General features: G+C 45.4%; 2 protein-coding genes across 5 annotated transcripts in view; one reads left to right on the top strand and one right to left on the bottom strand.

Moving 5' to 3' along the window:
* The first annotated feature begins 33 nt into the window (after positions 1–33).
* Positions 34–16,683, top strand: part of LOC125638864 (protein numb homolog) — a 273,102-nt gene continuing 256,452 nt past the window's right edge. For both annotated transcript variants that reach the window (XM_075129666.1, XM_075129664.1), the window contains exon 1: positions 34–161. The gene's annotated coding sequence lies outside the window, so the exon portion shown is untranslated. The remainder of the gene's footprint in view (positions 162–16,683) is intronic.
* On the bottom strand, positions 1,088–14,909 carry LOC125638869 (acyl-coenzyme A thioesterase 5). 3 transcript variants are annotated; one of them, XM_048855117.2, is made up of 4 exons: positions 14,280–14,909; positions 10,027–10,229; positions 9,297–9,582; positions 1,088–7,624 (listed from the first exon to the last, which is right to left on the bottom strand). In XM_048855117.2, exons 1-4 carry the CDS (start codon positions 14,833–14,835, stop codon positions 7,614–7,616), a joined length of 1,056 nt encoding a protein of 351 aa, XP_048711074.1. In that variant the 5' UTR covers positions 14,836–14,909; the 3' UTR covers positions 1,088–7,613. The 3 variants fall into 3 exon arrangements, with proteins under 3 accessions (XP_048711074.1, XP_048711071.1, XP_048711070.1); XM_048855114.2 differs by having other exon boundaries at positions 1,088–5,747; XM_048855113.2 differs by having other exon boundaries at positions 1,088–9,582.

Here is a 16,683-nt window from a genome sequence, read left to right as displayed (position 1 = left end):
ACAGTCCCGAGCCCGGAAATCACGTGACCTTTCCCGCCCGCTCCTCGCTTACTCTTCTTCTCGTCCGCTGGGCAGAGCGCCGCTGTGTCGCTGAGCGCAGCGGTGCACTGGAGGACATGGCCGGGGTCTCTGTCTCTCGCGGATTGGGCGCCGCACGCACGGTACGGTCGGTAACCGCGGCTCCGTGTGTGGTGCTACGCCGGGGGCGGGTGGCGCAGCTGGCGCAGCTGGGAGGTGGAGGGGTCTGTGTGTGCAGTGGTGGAGGGGCCGATGGCACGGATGGGGGTTATGAGGGGCAGCGGCATAGCTGGGCGCCGCGAGGGGGGACAACATGGCGTGGGGAGGGGGGTTGTGTGAAGCGGCACAGCTGGGTGGGGGGCTGCAGGAGGGACTGTGGGGGTTCGTGGAGGGCCGCGTGACAGCCGCCCCACCCTGAGGCGGCGGCGGCGCCCCCCGTCCCGGGGCTGTGCGGGGAGCGGGGAGCGGCGGCACGGCTGGGGGGGCGGTTGTGGGTGTGGGGGGGGGCGGTTGTGGGTGTGGGGCAGCACGGTTGTGTTTGTTGGTCGATTGCCGTCTGGTTTAGGATTTGTGAAGGGAGGGGAACTGCTCTGCTGCAGCAGGCGGGGCGGCACGGCTGGGCGTTGGTTTGGGGCTGCATGCCTGCGCTGCTGGGGGCCGGGGGGGGGGGCAGAGCTTTGGGCGGATCGTGCCCTGCTACGCTGACCAGGGAGGGCATTGTGGGACACTTTGTGGGACTCTTTACCAGTCTGGGCCCAATCCTTTCCCCTGGTACAGTCCATGTTAGTTCCAGCAGACATCTGGGGTGGTAAACAGGGGTCTTCTCATGACTGGCAGCCCCCTTTGGCCTGCTCCACCTCCTTTTATAGCTTTGGCACAAGGTGGGAATCTTTTGTCTGTCCTTGTCCCCACCCTTCCTTCTAAGTGGAAAAGTGCCAGGTTTAAGTTGGATTTCATTATCAGGTGACATGGTCACATGTCAGTGCAAGACTCCTAATCTCCATTCCCCATGGCCTGGCCCACACATACACAGGAAGGTTTTCAAGTAACTAAGGCCATTTACAACTGATTGTTTCTGGAGCATCTTTAATGGCCTCCACCTAATATGTTTACATCAGTGATACAAGTTTATATCTTATTCTCTTAACTACAGATATAGAAATAATACATGCAAGCAAATAGGATGAACACACTTAGTAGATTACAGGCTTTCTAATGACACCATGCAAGGGGTATTTAGCATAAAGCATATTCCAGTTATGTCATTCATAAGCATATTTCCATAAAGCCTCTGGAGTGCAACATCACACCCTCCTCCTGAACTTACTGCCAGTTCCGGTTCAGCTGTGGTCATACCCCCATCCAATGTTCTTAAACACTATAATGCTGTACATAGGGGTACTTGCAAAGTTCTGGGTTCCTGATCCCCAGGTGCCTGAAAATGTGCTGGGGTGTAGCATTGCTAACAGAATGCGGATAGCAATATCTGTTAAAGTGTAGGTGTCTTGGTATTTAGCCACCAATGCCATGAGGTGATGTGCCTCAGTTTCCCCTTCCACACAGCAGTGTAGGCCTGTTATGCTTTTTGCTGCTGTGCCAAGCTTCCAGATTGTTTACAGGTATAAGCTGAAAAGCAACATGCTTGTGGGATTGTCTTGTCACCATCCCTAACATGTATAATTTTTTTCTCCAAAAATCAGGCACGTTACACATTTTCACAGGGTTTTTCATTAGCATCAACTCCTCGTCTTAGTCTCCTGCACCTCTCCTCCATGGGTCTGCTGTCCCCTGGCATGATGGGGGTCCCCTATGCTCCCTCCCCCCCCCCGTCTGGGGTTCTGGCAGGGGGTGTCTGCCTTGACACACACATGGCACTAGGCTCCTTGCTGCACTGTGGGGGAGGGGCTGTTCTCTACCCACCCCAGTGCTGTTCCACGATAATCCTGCTGTGTGTGGGGGGGATCAATTGCCCCATGCCCAATACCAGGATAGCATCAAGGAGTGGGGAGGCTGGGAGCAGCCTACATCTCTCCTTCCCCCATGATGACATTGAGTAGCACCCTCTCCCAGTCCCTTTCCCACCCCCAGGATTGTGATTCTTTTTTATTTCTTCCCGAGAGGACTGGTGTGGCACAACGCAGATGTAATTTCCCTTCCTCTCCCACCCCACCTCACCCCCATGCTTGCTTTTGGATCCACCATGAGCTTAGGGATTGGACTCTGTTTTACAGGAACGTAATTCAATTCAATTCCTACCAACAAGTCAGAATCAGAATTCTGCTTCTTCCCCACTTTCAACTCTTGGTTCCACACAGGAACAGCTGTGCCTGAGCCCACTAGGGTACTACAGGACATATGCAAAGGATCTAGAGATGAGATTCTGGCTTCTCTGCCCTGTATTCTTGAGGGTTCAAAAATAAGACTGTTCTGCTCTGCTCTGCAAAACTAGCTACCAAATCTTCCCTCTCTAAAAGAATCTGTTGCTGTTCAGGATCTTTCTGTGCTTCAGTTATGTCCAGAACCAATTCTGGGACCACAGGCAATTGAAACCCAGGAGGGAAGTAGACATTTAAGTCCAGAACCAACTCTGGGACAACTGACAACTCCACATCCAGCATAAGCTGAGAGGCACTTTCTGTCTACTCCACAAACAAAAGACTGGATGGAGACAAACATGCTGCTATTCTCAACAGACAAACAATTTTGGATTTCCTTTCCCTTGTCCCAGCACACTTGGCAGTTCACAGATAACTGCTTGGAGATTGGGGTAGCTCCCTCCATAGGCGAGTCATTACCACTAACAGACACGAGAACATTTCCTTCATGGTCACAACTCTTCACAATGGTAACAGGTAAGGCATACAGATACTCATGTTTCACTAACCTTGCCTTCCCAAACTGCTGATTAGACTCAAGCTACACTTGCGAGTTAGAGCACATTAAAGCAGCCCCGGATGCCCTCACTCACTATGCATCCACACTGGCAAGGCACGTAGAGTGCTCTGACTCGATGGCTAGAGCGCTTCTGGTACTCCACCTCGGTGAGAAGATTAACGCTTGTTGCGCGTTGGCTGAAAAACCTAGGCATCGGTGTGAACGGGGTGTTGCATTACTGTGCTCTGATCAGCCTCTGGAAACGTCCCATAATCCCCTTAATCCCCTCTTCCCATTGTTTTGAACTTGCTGGAGGAATGCGGATATGCCCTTTGAAAGCTCTGTTTCTGACATCTGGCATGCTTATCTGCTCTGAGACAAAGCAATCATTACTGTAGAATGCTGGGGGGGGGGGGTCCTGCTGCTGTCTGAACTTAGAAGACAGCATGCTGACATGCTCTCAGACCCCCCCCCCAAAAAAACCCCACTCTCTCTCCCCGCACATACACACAACACACTCCCTGTCTCACACCACCCCCATTTGAGAAGCACGTTGCATCCAACTTGCATGCTGGGATAGCTACCACAATACACTGCTCTCTGTGGCCACTGCAAGAGCTGCTAATGTGGCTGTCAGTGTGGATAGATTGCAGCACTTTCCCTACTGCGCTTTATGAAGGCTGGTTTAACTCAAAGCGCTCCACATCGAAGTGTAGCCATGCCCAAAGCCATTGGCTCACAAGGCTGCCTAGACTCACCTAAATTTTCTTCCTTATCCCAGCACCCCTGGCTGACTACAGACAAATACTGGGAGAGTGGAAAGGGTTCCTTAACAGGCAAGTTGCCACTCCCAACAGACAAACAATTGGCTACAGTTTCTCCCTCAACAGGTAAACAGCTGTTTACCACAAACAGTGGCTCATCATACTGAGCTACTTTAAGTGAATTGCTTCTATTTTGTTCTGGCTTACTTGCACAAACTTTACTTGTCAGCAATCCACCACCCACAAAAAATCTGCCCTTCCCTTCCTCAATTAGGGCTTTAACCTGACTATTAACTTTAATCTGATCTAAAGAAACATTTTCCTGAGCAATGAGTTCTTCCTGTGCTTCATCTAATTCCACATTCACTTCTGAGATATTAGCTGGACATTCAGAAATTCCTTCTATATAAAAACTGCTTTTCTGCACAGACAAACAGCTATTTCCCACAATCTCAAAGTTAGAGATACTCTCTTCCTTGCCATAGCATAGCTGGTTAAACACAGACAACTGCTTAGTCATACACTCACCCCTCATCCCCCTTCACAAATCTCCCTGTTAGTTAAGATAACACAAGATTCACATTCATACTCGCTTACTGTTAGTATTCCCAAGAGAAGAGTTTGGTTTTATTTTTTAACAAACACATTTAAAGGGGCATTATGAACTTAAAAAAAAAACTTTTTCTGAAAATTGTTTGCCTACTATTTTAACTGATTACAGTTCATATTAATGTAAGGGAGAGTTTAGCGCATTTTCTTTTTGCTACTTCTCCAGTTACTTTACTTTGTTTAAGCTTTTGCATCTCTCTTCTCTATCTCCAAACCAAGGTAACACCGCATCAGGAGCAGCAGCCTGTAATTGTCCCAGGTACTGGGTGAGGGCTTGAGCCACTTTTGTGTTGTATTGCTAAAGGAAAAACCCCTAGATACTGAACCTGGCCCTGGTCGCTGCCGACTCCACCTGGTACAAGGGTTACATACATTTGTGTGTTCTTACATTATTACTTAAAAAAAAATCATGGCATTTGTATAAAAACACTCCCTCTGAAATGGGTTGGGCTTGTTTTGAAATGTAGTGCCACTTTTTTTTCTTGTGAGACTTGGCAATGCTCTCCAGACATGGTCAGTGCATTGTGGGATACTGGGTATTGTCTTTCCAGTTCTCTGCTGTGATCCGTGGTGAGTGTGCAGTGGGTGTCAGAGGGCTGCTATCTGCCCATCCTGACAGGCCCTGTGCACTTTGCTGGGCCCCCTTCAGTCTGACACTTGCAGCTGCTCTGGGGGACAGGCCAGCGACCCCCACCCAGCTTAGCTGACATCGCTACCGCGTCTAGTGGCCAAGATGGCATGCTAGCAGGTACGGCCGTTGGGTTGGCAGCAGTTTCAGGCGCTATGGCTTACAGCGGGTAGAAAGGAGAGAACAAGGTTGTCTGTCCCATAATACATGTGCTGCTCGTGACAGAATGACTCATTTGGTTGACTTCTGGTTTCTTTAGTGGGGGAGACATGCAAGGCTCTACTTCAGCTCTTTTGCTGCAGCAGAATTTGATGGTCTGGTGACATTCCCTCTGCGTGTCATCACTTCAAAGTAAATAGAGTATCCTATTGTCATGCAAGTTACGCTTTCTCTGTAGTGGTTATACTTACAGCACATTTCATGTTTAAAGCTCTTTACAGACATCTAACAGTAAAGGGATATCTTACACTGGCAAGAGTAAAACTCATCTCCATAAAAATCAGCCATTGTAACACAGATGAAGTAGTACAGAAACTAGGGACCTTTGCTTGGATCCCACAGAATCTTCTGAGGCAGAAAGCAAGATGGATTTGTGTAAGTTTGGAAGGAACTGGAAAGTGGAAAATCTCGCAAAAGGGAACAGAACTGTAACTGAGGTAGTGTTATCTTGGTCTGGAGACTGACAAGAGAAATGCAAAAGCTCCAAGAAGTATGAACTGCTTCATTCATCTCTGAAGCCTTGTGGGGGCAAAATTAATGTCACATTTAACTATTTCACTGCTGACCTTTTTAGCAGAAACCTATTTGGTATAGGATCATGAGCAGAGTACCTTCACTGCCTCCTCCCCACAAACCTGTGTTTTAAAAGGAAAAAAAAAATTAGCAACACATTTTAGAAATTTATTGTAAGCTATTCATGAAAACAGGCAAAAGGATAAAATATTGCAAATAAAGTCAGTTCACACAAACTAGCTCCATCATCCCACTTGCAAACGTATATATTGCTATTAATTTGCTGAACAAACTTCCTTTTTGGAACAATGTCATTTATTTGTCATGGACTGCATAACCATCAGCTGAGCTGATATGACACTTTGGGATTGATCTTGCTCCCTTTTGAAGTCAATAGGAATTTGGCCACTCCTGCTTCAGCTCTGCTGAAGTTATACTTATGGCATTATCAGCCTAGTGCAAAGGTTGAACCATAGCCACTCTTGCACAGAACGAATTTCTGAAACAATTCTGCAACACCAGTACTAATTTTACCTTGATCTGGGGATCCCAAAATCTCTGATCATGCATTCATTACTCAGACACTACTTCCACTGAAATTCTTCGAGAGTTTTTTCTGAGTAAAGAATGTAGACTCGGCCTAAAAATAAGACCTTAAATATGTCCACAACCAGGCACTCTGTTTTAAGGCATACTGCATGTTTATAATGGTATTCCATCAGCAGTGTAAATAAGATGCATTTTAGAATTTGAGTTGTTGTTAGTTAATATTTAATTATATAAACAACCAATTTGCTACAGATCATTGTGTGTGTTTTCTTTGGTCATTAGTATCTTCTGAGTGTGAGATGTATTTACACAATCAGATTGCAGTATTAAGTGCTTTTAGGTTTTTTTTTTCTCTCTCCCTTTTGAAAAATCTGAACCATTTTAAAAAAACAAAGCAGCAGCCAATTTTCTACACAATATTAAATGTTTTAATAAACAGTTTTCCTGCCCATTTTTTGTTTTTAAAATGAAATGTTAAAGGATTTTGCTTTATGAATAAAGTGAGGGCATTTTAAACCACCTGGTTTTGGTTTTTGTTTTACAACTGTTGACATTGCCTTTTGGGTAATTAATGAAAAATGTGATATTTAAAATTAGAGAAATCTAACAATCTACATTCAGAATCTATTTATACATGAACCCAGAAGTTTGATTGGACTTGTACCTCTAACTGGCCCAGTTTGACTAGAATTGCACTGGATTTTAGAAACCTGTCCGAGGAACTTGCAGTAGTGGATCTGCAGAGGTAAGACAACACAATGGAGATTCAGTAGGCAATGCTGAGAGGGCAAAAAAACAGGTTGGCAGGAAGCACTGCCCAACCTAAGGCACTCAGGCATCTGGCTCAAATTGGTGGAGGTACATGTGAGAAGGAGGGTTAGAAAGTGCAAACGGGGAAACTAATGGCCAGCCTCTCCTTCTCTGGTCACAACCTGGAGTAGCTTTGGTGAAGAGGAAGTAACATAGGTGCAGAAAGCACTACTGTGCTTATCAGAGCTAGCTGCAGGCCTGTATTACTGTTATCTATTTTCAGGGAAGGTTTAGGCACCAGAGCCCCCTCCAGGACCCATTCAACCATAACCAACTTGGGAGAGAGTGACATGCCAGTTGTGTAGGTGGTATGGGGGAAGTGAACCCAAGTGAAGTTGTCTGTTGTGGAGTATGGTTGGATGATGTCTGTGGACTGAGCATGAATGAGACTGGCACTGACGATGTGCCCGGAGCACGTTTGATGACATGAAGTTAATGAGCATCAAGCACCAGCATGTTGACCAGGAGTTTCCATAACACTAAATAAAAGTCAAGGTCACAAGCCAAAACTCCATTTCCTCCTGGGCAGCTCTTTTAAGATGCTCTGGCAACAGGAACCCTGGAAAGGGAATTGTGTTCACAGTGGCACTTGGGAACCAGGCTTCCAGCACTATCGCTGTTTCAGAGGACTAGCTGAAGTCTGAAATATTAAAGAAGAAATTGTGATTCCTTTCCCTCAAGATGATGGGAGGGAGCAGGTCTCCTAAGCAGGCAAGAGGGGAGGCACTAGCCTACAATTAATCAGAATGGAAACAATCCCCTGGCAGCTGTGGGCACAGTTGCTCCCTCATTCCTGGACACCTATGGGAGAATTATCCCAGGATTTTTTTCATTTTTAATTGTCTGATACTTAAGCTGGTCGCTGTTTACGACAGCCATTTAATGTATGACTCTACTGCCTCCTGTTGGCCAGGCTCCCTCCTTCCTTTCAAATCACCCATCTGCTCCTCTGCTCCCTCAATAGTGGCTATCAGTATAAGCCATTCAGTATCCAATGGCTACTGATGGTCACTATCCATTACTAGGCAATTCCAAAAACTCAGTTCCTCACAACCTTCATTTAACTATCATTACTACTTTAAAAACAGGCAATTAGACTTAACTGCAGGAAGAAAGAAGGAAATATATCAATGCATATAACAAAACTGCATTTAACCAAGCTATCCAGTGGAACTGTAATATACACTAACCAAGTATTAGCTGCCAGCCTGTGACACCACAGATAGAAATGAGTCCCTCTTGAATACCCCACTAGTAAATCACTGCCGGCACTACCCCTCTCATTAGCAGGCATTGAAAACACTTGATCTTTCTTCTCTGCAACTGCCAGTCAGTGTAAGGAACAATTGGCTGTGCTTGCTGAAAGCTGATAACCAACATCAAGATGTCAGACACATGTATGCATCCCAGATAAAGTTCAAATAGAAAGATTTCCAAAGTAGGCACAGCAAACAGTCACAGCTTTAAAATAGAATGCTCTGTGGGGTGGGGGTGGACACTAGTGGAAGACATCTGGGCTGAACTAGCTGGATTCAAGTCCCAAAGAGTGAGCCAAACATGTCCAGCTCACAGGGCATAGCTGTTTCAAAATCTTATCATCTTGGGCTGCCATCATTCCACTAGGTGCAGGCCAGGCTCCTTGACTGCCATTCTCTGCAGGCCTGGCCAGGTTGCTGGGCTCCTTCACATGCTGTAAGCGAGGGGACTTCTACCACCTTCCTTGGGTGATTATTTCCCAGTCTAAAGTGATCTTGGCATCAGGAAACCTTTACTAACATGAACCCTGAAGTTTTCCATTGTTCCATTTCTCCCCAATACTCCTACCTAAAGCCCCTTCCACCACTGTTAACAAATCCTCACCCTCCTCAGTGTTTACACCTGCCACTGAGTTGTCATTTGATCAAGAAATGCATATTTAACTTTTCCATCTTTCTAAGTCAGTCCCTCCAGTCCTCTACTCCCTTGGGTGGCTCATCTCTCAGCTCCCTGCAATTTAGTGGCAGCTTTCAGGTAGTGAGGTGTTCATCCCAAATGAAACCGCAGAAACTCCTGGATCTTCCCCCAGGAGTGTTCCTGTGCATGGGCATGTGCTCTTCTCTCCCCACCACCCAGAACGGGCAACCCTAGGACACGGTCCAGGGCTACTGAGCAAAATGGCAAAAAGGGTGGATCGATTCGGTGGCCTGCTCCTGGATAACTCAAGAGTTTAAAGTTGTCCTTCCCATGTTGGCGCAAGCGTTCAATTGCCATCTTGGCGAATAAAGAGCTCTTCCAATTGCGATCATCTTCTCCTACCACCAAGAGAAAATTACCTTCTGCTTCTTCTATGGGGATGAGGCAGTGGGAATTAGCTGGATCCATTGGGTCATCCAGAGCATCAAAAATATCAAACACACCAGTCTCAGAAATGCTGATCTTGCTCATGTCAAAGTGCAGCCCAGGCAGAGTTAGCTCACCATAGTGAAGAGCAGTGATCGTATTGGAGCTACAGCCAGAGATACAGACAGCAGCTACCACCTGTGGCAGGAAAGTAATCATGGAAAATGCCAATTCTGCCCCTTTCCCTGTCCCAATCACTCCAATCCCTGGCCCTTTCACCTGCAGATGAACAAAGAGAGGGAGAAAGGGAGTGGAGGCAAAGAGAAGCACATGTGTTAATGAGACACTGACATCATATATATTTGGAGTGGATTCTTCCAGGAACATTGTACAAAATTATTTTCCTCTTGGAAAATTACAAATGGGAACTCTTAATGCAGACCAGGATCATAATTATGTTTCCCCTGTTTGTCCGATTTTTCAGAGAACACAAAAGGTGCCAACTCATGTAAAATATTGTGAACTCTTGCACTCTATAGTACAACCATTCAGACCTGGCTAGCAGAAATTGCTATTTCCTAGAGTACCAGGGAAACTAATGTACTATTGTTCCCCCTCCGCCCCCCCGCACATTGCCACCAACACAGAACTGTTGATGAGTCTTCTCTCCAATCCCCACATCCAAAGGAATGTGTCTGCATGAATTTATCTCATTACACTCACTTTTGGGTGACGCTGTAGAAATCTAGCTGCCTCCTCAAAGTATTCGAGGTGCAAATCCTTCATGACCGTGGGCAGATCCTCAAAGTCAAAATAGGGCAGAGAAAGAGCAGCAAAGCCACGGGTTGCTAGGAGACTGGATCTGAACTCCATCAATCCACCTTCATCACCAAACATGTCGATCACTCCTGGAAAGGGGCCGTCCCCTACAAAAATGAGAAAAAGAATAATATTATCAGGCCAAGATATTAGAGGTAATATAGTAAAGAATGAACTGCAACATACAGTAGGCATGATTACTAGAAAACTTATTACATTTTCACTGGCAAGATATTATCAGTACTAGTAATATTTCCCATTACAGCTATATGGAACACCTGCTCAAACAAGTAAACATACTTTTTAACTGCACCCAATATGCTTTCCAAAGGCTTTGCCTTCTCATCCTGAAGAAGCAGATCATACGTTAAACCAATGTGTTGTTGCAGCCAGTCTCATTTTGGCCCAAATCCTCAAAAGTAAAAGGCAATCAATGGAAGTTAGGAGTCTGAATGCCTTTGTGGATCTGGGTCACAATTACTGCACAGTGGTATGTTGCCAGTATGGCAGAGAGTGGATACCTGATGAGTTTGGACTTTGACCTAGGGTTTGAGAATACTGTCCTCTAGGTCTGTGAAAAGCACAAGCAATCTTGTTGTTTTTCTGACTGACCATCAGATGGTATGGCTGATCCATTCAAATCCAGGTAGCTGCAATGATCTGCAATTGGGAGAGGGAAAGGTCTATTCTCATGTGAATGTACCTTAACATTAATAAGAGGTACACATAATGCACTGATGGAAGTCTTGGCGCTTAAGGGATTTTTGGAAATGGAAGCTCTGAGCAAGACTCGTTAGACTACTGAACAGTGAAGCTCCATTGCTTGGAACGGTTAAAATTAGACAAAGCACTGAAAATATATTTCAGAGTGGTAGCCGTGTTAGTCTATATCAGCAAAAACAATGAGGAGTCCTTGTGGCACCTTAGAGACTAATAAATTTAGTTGGGCATAAGCTTTCGTGGGCTAGAACCCACTTTAGCAGATGCATGGAGTGGAAAATACAGGAGCAGGTATAAATACATGAAAAGATGTGTCTCTAAGGTGCCACAAGGACTCCTTGTTGTTTTTGAAAATATATTGTAAGGAAAAATCAGGCAGTGCAAGGGATGGACTAGATCAGCTAGTTCTCTCTTTCATTTCCAACTTCTGTGATTCTAACAGTCCTCATTTTTCCTCAGCAATAAAGTTATTAATGAAAGCAGCAGATTGAAATGGAAATCACTGAACAGTTTCATTGCTGCTACTAACAGCCCTTTTGAGCAGCTGTGAAACAGACAAGTATTATGTAAATTTCACCATGGCACTACTTGAGGAAACCATAAACAGCTAAGGCTCTACAGATGTTTTCCCCCTGAACCTCCCCCCTGTGTTTTATAGTAGCCTCTTGCCAGTAAATTTAGCCTTCTAACAGAAGTCTAATTCATTTTAAGGTCACGTATTCTGTCCAACTCCTCTGGGATTCTCTCAGAGCAAGCCATGGGTAATCACAGAAGCCTTAACAGAAACCTTTTTTTTTTTTTTTTTTTTTTTTTTTTGGTGAGTAAGTTTTAGGTGGCTTCTGTCTAACCAAAAGGAACATTATTTTTTTTTGTAGGCTGCATGAGAGGAATGCAGCAGTGTAATGGCAAATTTACATAGCTTCTGGCCCAAAATTACAGGCCAAGATTTTCATAAATGGGAGCCAAAACTGAGGCTTCTGAGGCCTATATAAACGTCCTGACTTTCTGAAACACTGAGCACGAAGCAGCTCTCTGACTCAAACATCAATTTCACTGTAACTTTAATGGGAGCTTCTGAGTGCTCAGTTCTTTTGAAAGTTAGGCCACTTAAGGAAATGGACCAGAACAGCTATTCCAGCATAGCTCCCTGTGTGGACACTCTCTATTCCGGAATAAAAGTGTTTTGATTCCAAAATTATTACACTGATTTGGATACACCCTAATTATTCTGGAATAAAGTGACTATTATTCCATAACAGTGCCCACACAGGGAATTCTGTCAGTCAATTTGCCTGTGTAGCCAAGCCCTCATATAGGTACTTAAGTATGGAATTAGGAGCCTAAATTCAGGCATCAGTTAATGGAAAATCTTGGCCATGGATTTCTTTAAAGAAAGCACAGGTTGCAGATGGAATCTGCTTTGGCCCTGATATGTGTCATTAGATTGGGTTGGGTACCAAACTGAATGGAACACAACTTAAAACAAAATATATTTATCTCCAATTTTATTGATAGCAGCAAAGAAACATAGCTCTTCTTCAGTTAAAGAATTGCCAATTTGCCACATACAGACTGCAGAAAATACAGGAGAAAAAAACAAGGATCTTAGGTCCTGATCTTGCTCAGATTGAATTCAATGGCAAAAAAATCATAATTATTTCAATGGGCAAAATTGGTGCTTTAAGGAATTGACAACATTGACAACAGCAGGACAAATTGCAGGAGAGGCAGACCTTTTTATAAAATGTATATCTGACTTCCTTGCTCCATCTGGGTGCAGAAAATGAGGAATCAAAATAGAACAGTAAACCTGTACATTTGGATGCAGTTTTCAGGAGGGCTGGCAAACACTTTGCTTCTGTGAACAACTGTTAAATGCAAGATTTTTTTCTATTCCACAATGGTACTAATGACAAATTTAATAAAAACAGAAGTTAAAGATGAAGTGTGTCTTGTGAAATATAACAGAATATTCCTATTGTAAGTGTGTGTGGGAGGGGGGGAAGATGAAGGATATAGTAAAACAAACATTTTAGATGCATTATGTTTTTTATTATAAATTTTGGAAACTCTTGAAGTTCTGAGTATATGAATAAGATACACCATCTCCACTGCTTGTGACTGAGGCCACTATGTAATTCAAGCAAAGGTACTATCTAGGCTACATATGGTAGCATCAAAAAACAGGAATGTTTAAAGAGACAAATTTAGTTCTAGGTTGCAGACTTGTGGATACCACTAAGTTCAGTGAAAACCTTGTACATGCCTGTAAAGTGGATGTAGCTCTTAGCAAAATATCCTGGCTTCAATAATGGTGAATCAAGAGTGCTGACTAAGGGCCTCCAAAGTCCATTCAGATCAATCTGAGGCTTTCTGCTGACTTCAAGGGACCTTGGATCGCCCTCTAAATTAACCAGAGATCATGATTTAGGCCTCAATCTAGCAAAATACTTCCTTTATAGTATAAAACTCATGAGTAGTTTTGGTTCTGAGATATGAGAGAGAGAGTTGGTATGCATGTATTTGCTATAATCTCTTCAGATGGCCTGCATATTTATATGCATTTAATGAAGAGAAAGTGTCTGATAGGGCACAATCCTACTCCCACTGGAATCCATGGGGGATTTCCCTCTGTTTAGCATGGTAAAAGAATTGGGCCCATAACTATCTCCTGTTAAGAAGAAAATATGACTTCTCACTAATTCAGTCACCCTTCTACAAATTTTGGAAACTCTACCACACTTTACCTTACTTCAGAGTTATGGGGAATCCCAGATGCAGACGGAGTGATGAGCTGATCTATAACAACTGCCTTTCTCTTGCTCTGTTATGCATTAATAAATTGTCATCTTTTGCTTTTACCACTCTCTTATAATAAACCTCTAAGATACACAGCAGGATTATTTATAGTAGTATATACCATGGGTTAGTCCTTTTCATTTTCAGCATTCATCTTATTCTTGTGAACTTTAAAAAAAAAACAAAAGAACTATTGCTGCAATATGTGTGGGAGGACATGGACTATTTTTCAGTCTTGTTTTGTGCAAGCAGAAATCCTGTGTGATTGTGTTCAGATAATAAATTATATTTTGCACTTATATCGTGTCTTCCAATTATTTAAATCCAGCTTTTTGGAATAACCATAAAGGCTTTAGGGCCATTTCTAGAGTATTTATTTTTACACACTGAAAGGGCCCAATCTTATAAACTTCCATTGACAGAAGAAATATGCTTTCATTCTTCTCTATATGCACTAATCAGATGAGACGGTACTGTGCATAACACTTTACACTTATAGGCACCTTCTGTCAGTGGCTTCTGCCAAAGCCCTTTACAGAGGCAAGTGATTGTCACCATCACACCTTACATGTAGGAAAAGGGAAGCCACCGGAGATTTAATGCGTCAGCCCACAAAAGGCAGAGCTTCCCTCACTCACCTGAGGGTAGGAACAGGCTCCCCCTCACGCTGCCCTCTTTCAGCCTAATCCTTCGCACCCCGGGGGCAGTGAACCATCTCTCTACATTGGCCTTGGCGAGGACCTGCCCTGGGATGCTGCCAGGCTGACTGTGCCCTTGGTGAACTGATACCTCCACCTTCATGGGGGTCTTAATCTGCTTCGGCACGAGTCTCTGGTAGGGTCTCTCCATGCCGGCGGGGGAGAGGCTCCAGAACAGCCCCATGGGCTCCACCCCAGTGTAGTCCCCTCCCTGGGCAGTGTCCCTGGACAGGTCCAGCTCCCCGAGGCTGTCCGCCAGGTAGTGGGCGCAGGAGTCGAAGAGGCAGCCCTGCTCGTTCGCCACGAGTCCCCTCAACGTCACCCGCTGCCCCGGGGCGAGCCCCAGCACCTTGGTCGCCACCGGCTCGTCCGCCAGCCCCGCCGCGGGCTCCACCGCCACGGTCGCTGCCCCCCTGGTGCCAGAGCGCGGCCCCGGGGGGCGGCACTGCCTGGGAGGCCGCAAGCGGGCGGTCCAGGCCCGGGCCACGCGCCACATGGCGGGGTACGGGCAACCCCGCTCGCCGCCCCTCTCCGCTCCCCCAGCCACTGGGCGGCTCGGAGCCGGGCACTACACACCAGCTCGCGCCCCGGCCGGGCCCGGAGACCTCCAAGGCAGCCTCAATCGATCGCAGAGACACAGCGCCGCCTCCGGCCCGCCAGAGAGGCTCTTCCAGGGACGCCGCTCCCTTCTGCCGGCCCGGAAAGCCGCTTCGTGCAGCCGGGAGGCGCGGTCGCGCCCAGCCCCTGGAATGAGGAGAGGGCGGGGGGGAGCCGCAGCCTAGATAACCCGCCGGATGGGGCGGGAAGATCTTTGTGGGGGGGGGGGGGGGGGTTGAAGAAGAGGGAAGGGGAAAAAAAAGCCCCCAGCCAGGCGCCCAGAGTAGCCCACCTCCTCCACAACTGCTAGGAGCTTAGGGAACAGCGCTTAATTTGTGCCCGGGCTGAGTCCAGGCACCTCTAGGTGCTCTGGTACCTCCAAGCTTGCCATGTCAGCTATTAAAGTAAAAAAATTGCTTGAGGGCCAGCACCTGTTTAATTACAAATTAAGCACTGCTAAGGCAAAACCTTCTTAGGTCATGGCTACACTAGAAGACTATGTTGACCTAAGGTAGGCCAGTATACAGCTGCCGCAGTTATTACATCACTTGTGAGTGTGCACTATTGGCTCGTGTTGGCAGTGCGCGTCCTCACCCAGAGCGCTGAGAAGGAAGCAGTTGAGCTGCTTAGGTTTCTAAGAAAAAGAATATTCCTCTTAGAAGGAACTGACACCTAGAAACGTTCAGCACTGAAATCCAAAAACCCAGTGATCAGCACAGCAGACAATTTAGGATGGAGAAAGGTCTTACCTTACCAATATTTTAAGAACTCAGTTTATATCTGTAAATAACCAAATATATAAGGATGTGAACAAAGCTCAACTTTCATATTGTAGGAAGTGGAAATAGGGCAAAAGGAGGAAATCTAATGTAGGGAGAGGACTTAAGCCATCTTTTCTCTCACTTTCAGCCTATAATCTTTGGCTCCGGTGTCTCATTAAGAGGGAAGACAGGTGTATGAACTTTTAGAAATAGCTGGAGGCTATTATGAAAGATGGTGCTTACATGCACGGTCCAGGGACAGCACCCTAAGGAGAATCCCAGACTTGATATTCCTGATATTTCTAAGATTTAGAAAAAGCAGAAAAAAATCTTGGTTAAGTGTGTAATTGTTTTTAAATGTTTAACTTCTCCATGAACTTTGACTCCAGAGCCATTTGGACATATGCATTCTTTCACCACTGGAGCATTGAACTATTTAGGAACTATTGGACCTTCCTTCTCATACTCATCCAGCACCTTTACTTGGGTCTGCCACAGATTTGGAAGAGCAGCCCTCCAAACTCCACTACAGGTTAAGCCCTTCTCCCAAGTTTTCGGCTGCTCACTCCAAGACATCTGCAACCACTGGAAGATCACTAACAGGTATACCAGTTTGTTCTAGTTCTCTCTGCTTCCACCTACATGCCTTCCACTTCCCCTCAGGGAGTTTCATTTAAACTAGGTTGTTTATTCCTCTCTTTACTTGTTCCACTCTGTCCTGCTTAGAAAATCTCTGAGGGAAAGAGGGCAGACCGAGGCTTAAATATTGCAGCTGATTGACAAAGCTTTGCCTGCTGATTAGTAGACAATATTAATATTTAAGAATGGCGATGGATAGGCTAGAAGAGATTACTACCAACCAGACTGCCTACATTTAAACTTCACATGGTCCATTCTCAGCATATACTTCAAGCTCTCACAGGAGCAAAGCCCATATCCAGCCAGGTCACCTTTAATAGTTTTTCCTGATTTTCAACACATCTCCA

Source organism: Caretta caretta, chromosome 6, assembly GCF_965140235.1.
Source record: "Caretta caretta isolate rCarCar2 chromosome 6, rCarCar1.hap1, whole genome shotgun sequence".
In the NCBI taxonomy this organism is placed as follows: domain Eukaryota; kingdom Metazoa; phylum Chordata; order Testudines; family Cheloniidae; genus Caretta; species Caretta caretta.
Note: the sequence above shows the minus strand (reverse complement) of the source record. Positions and strands in the feature narration are given on the sequence as shown.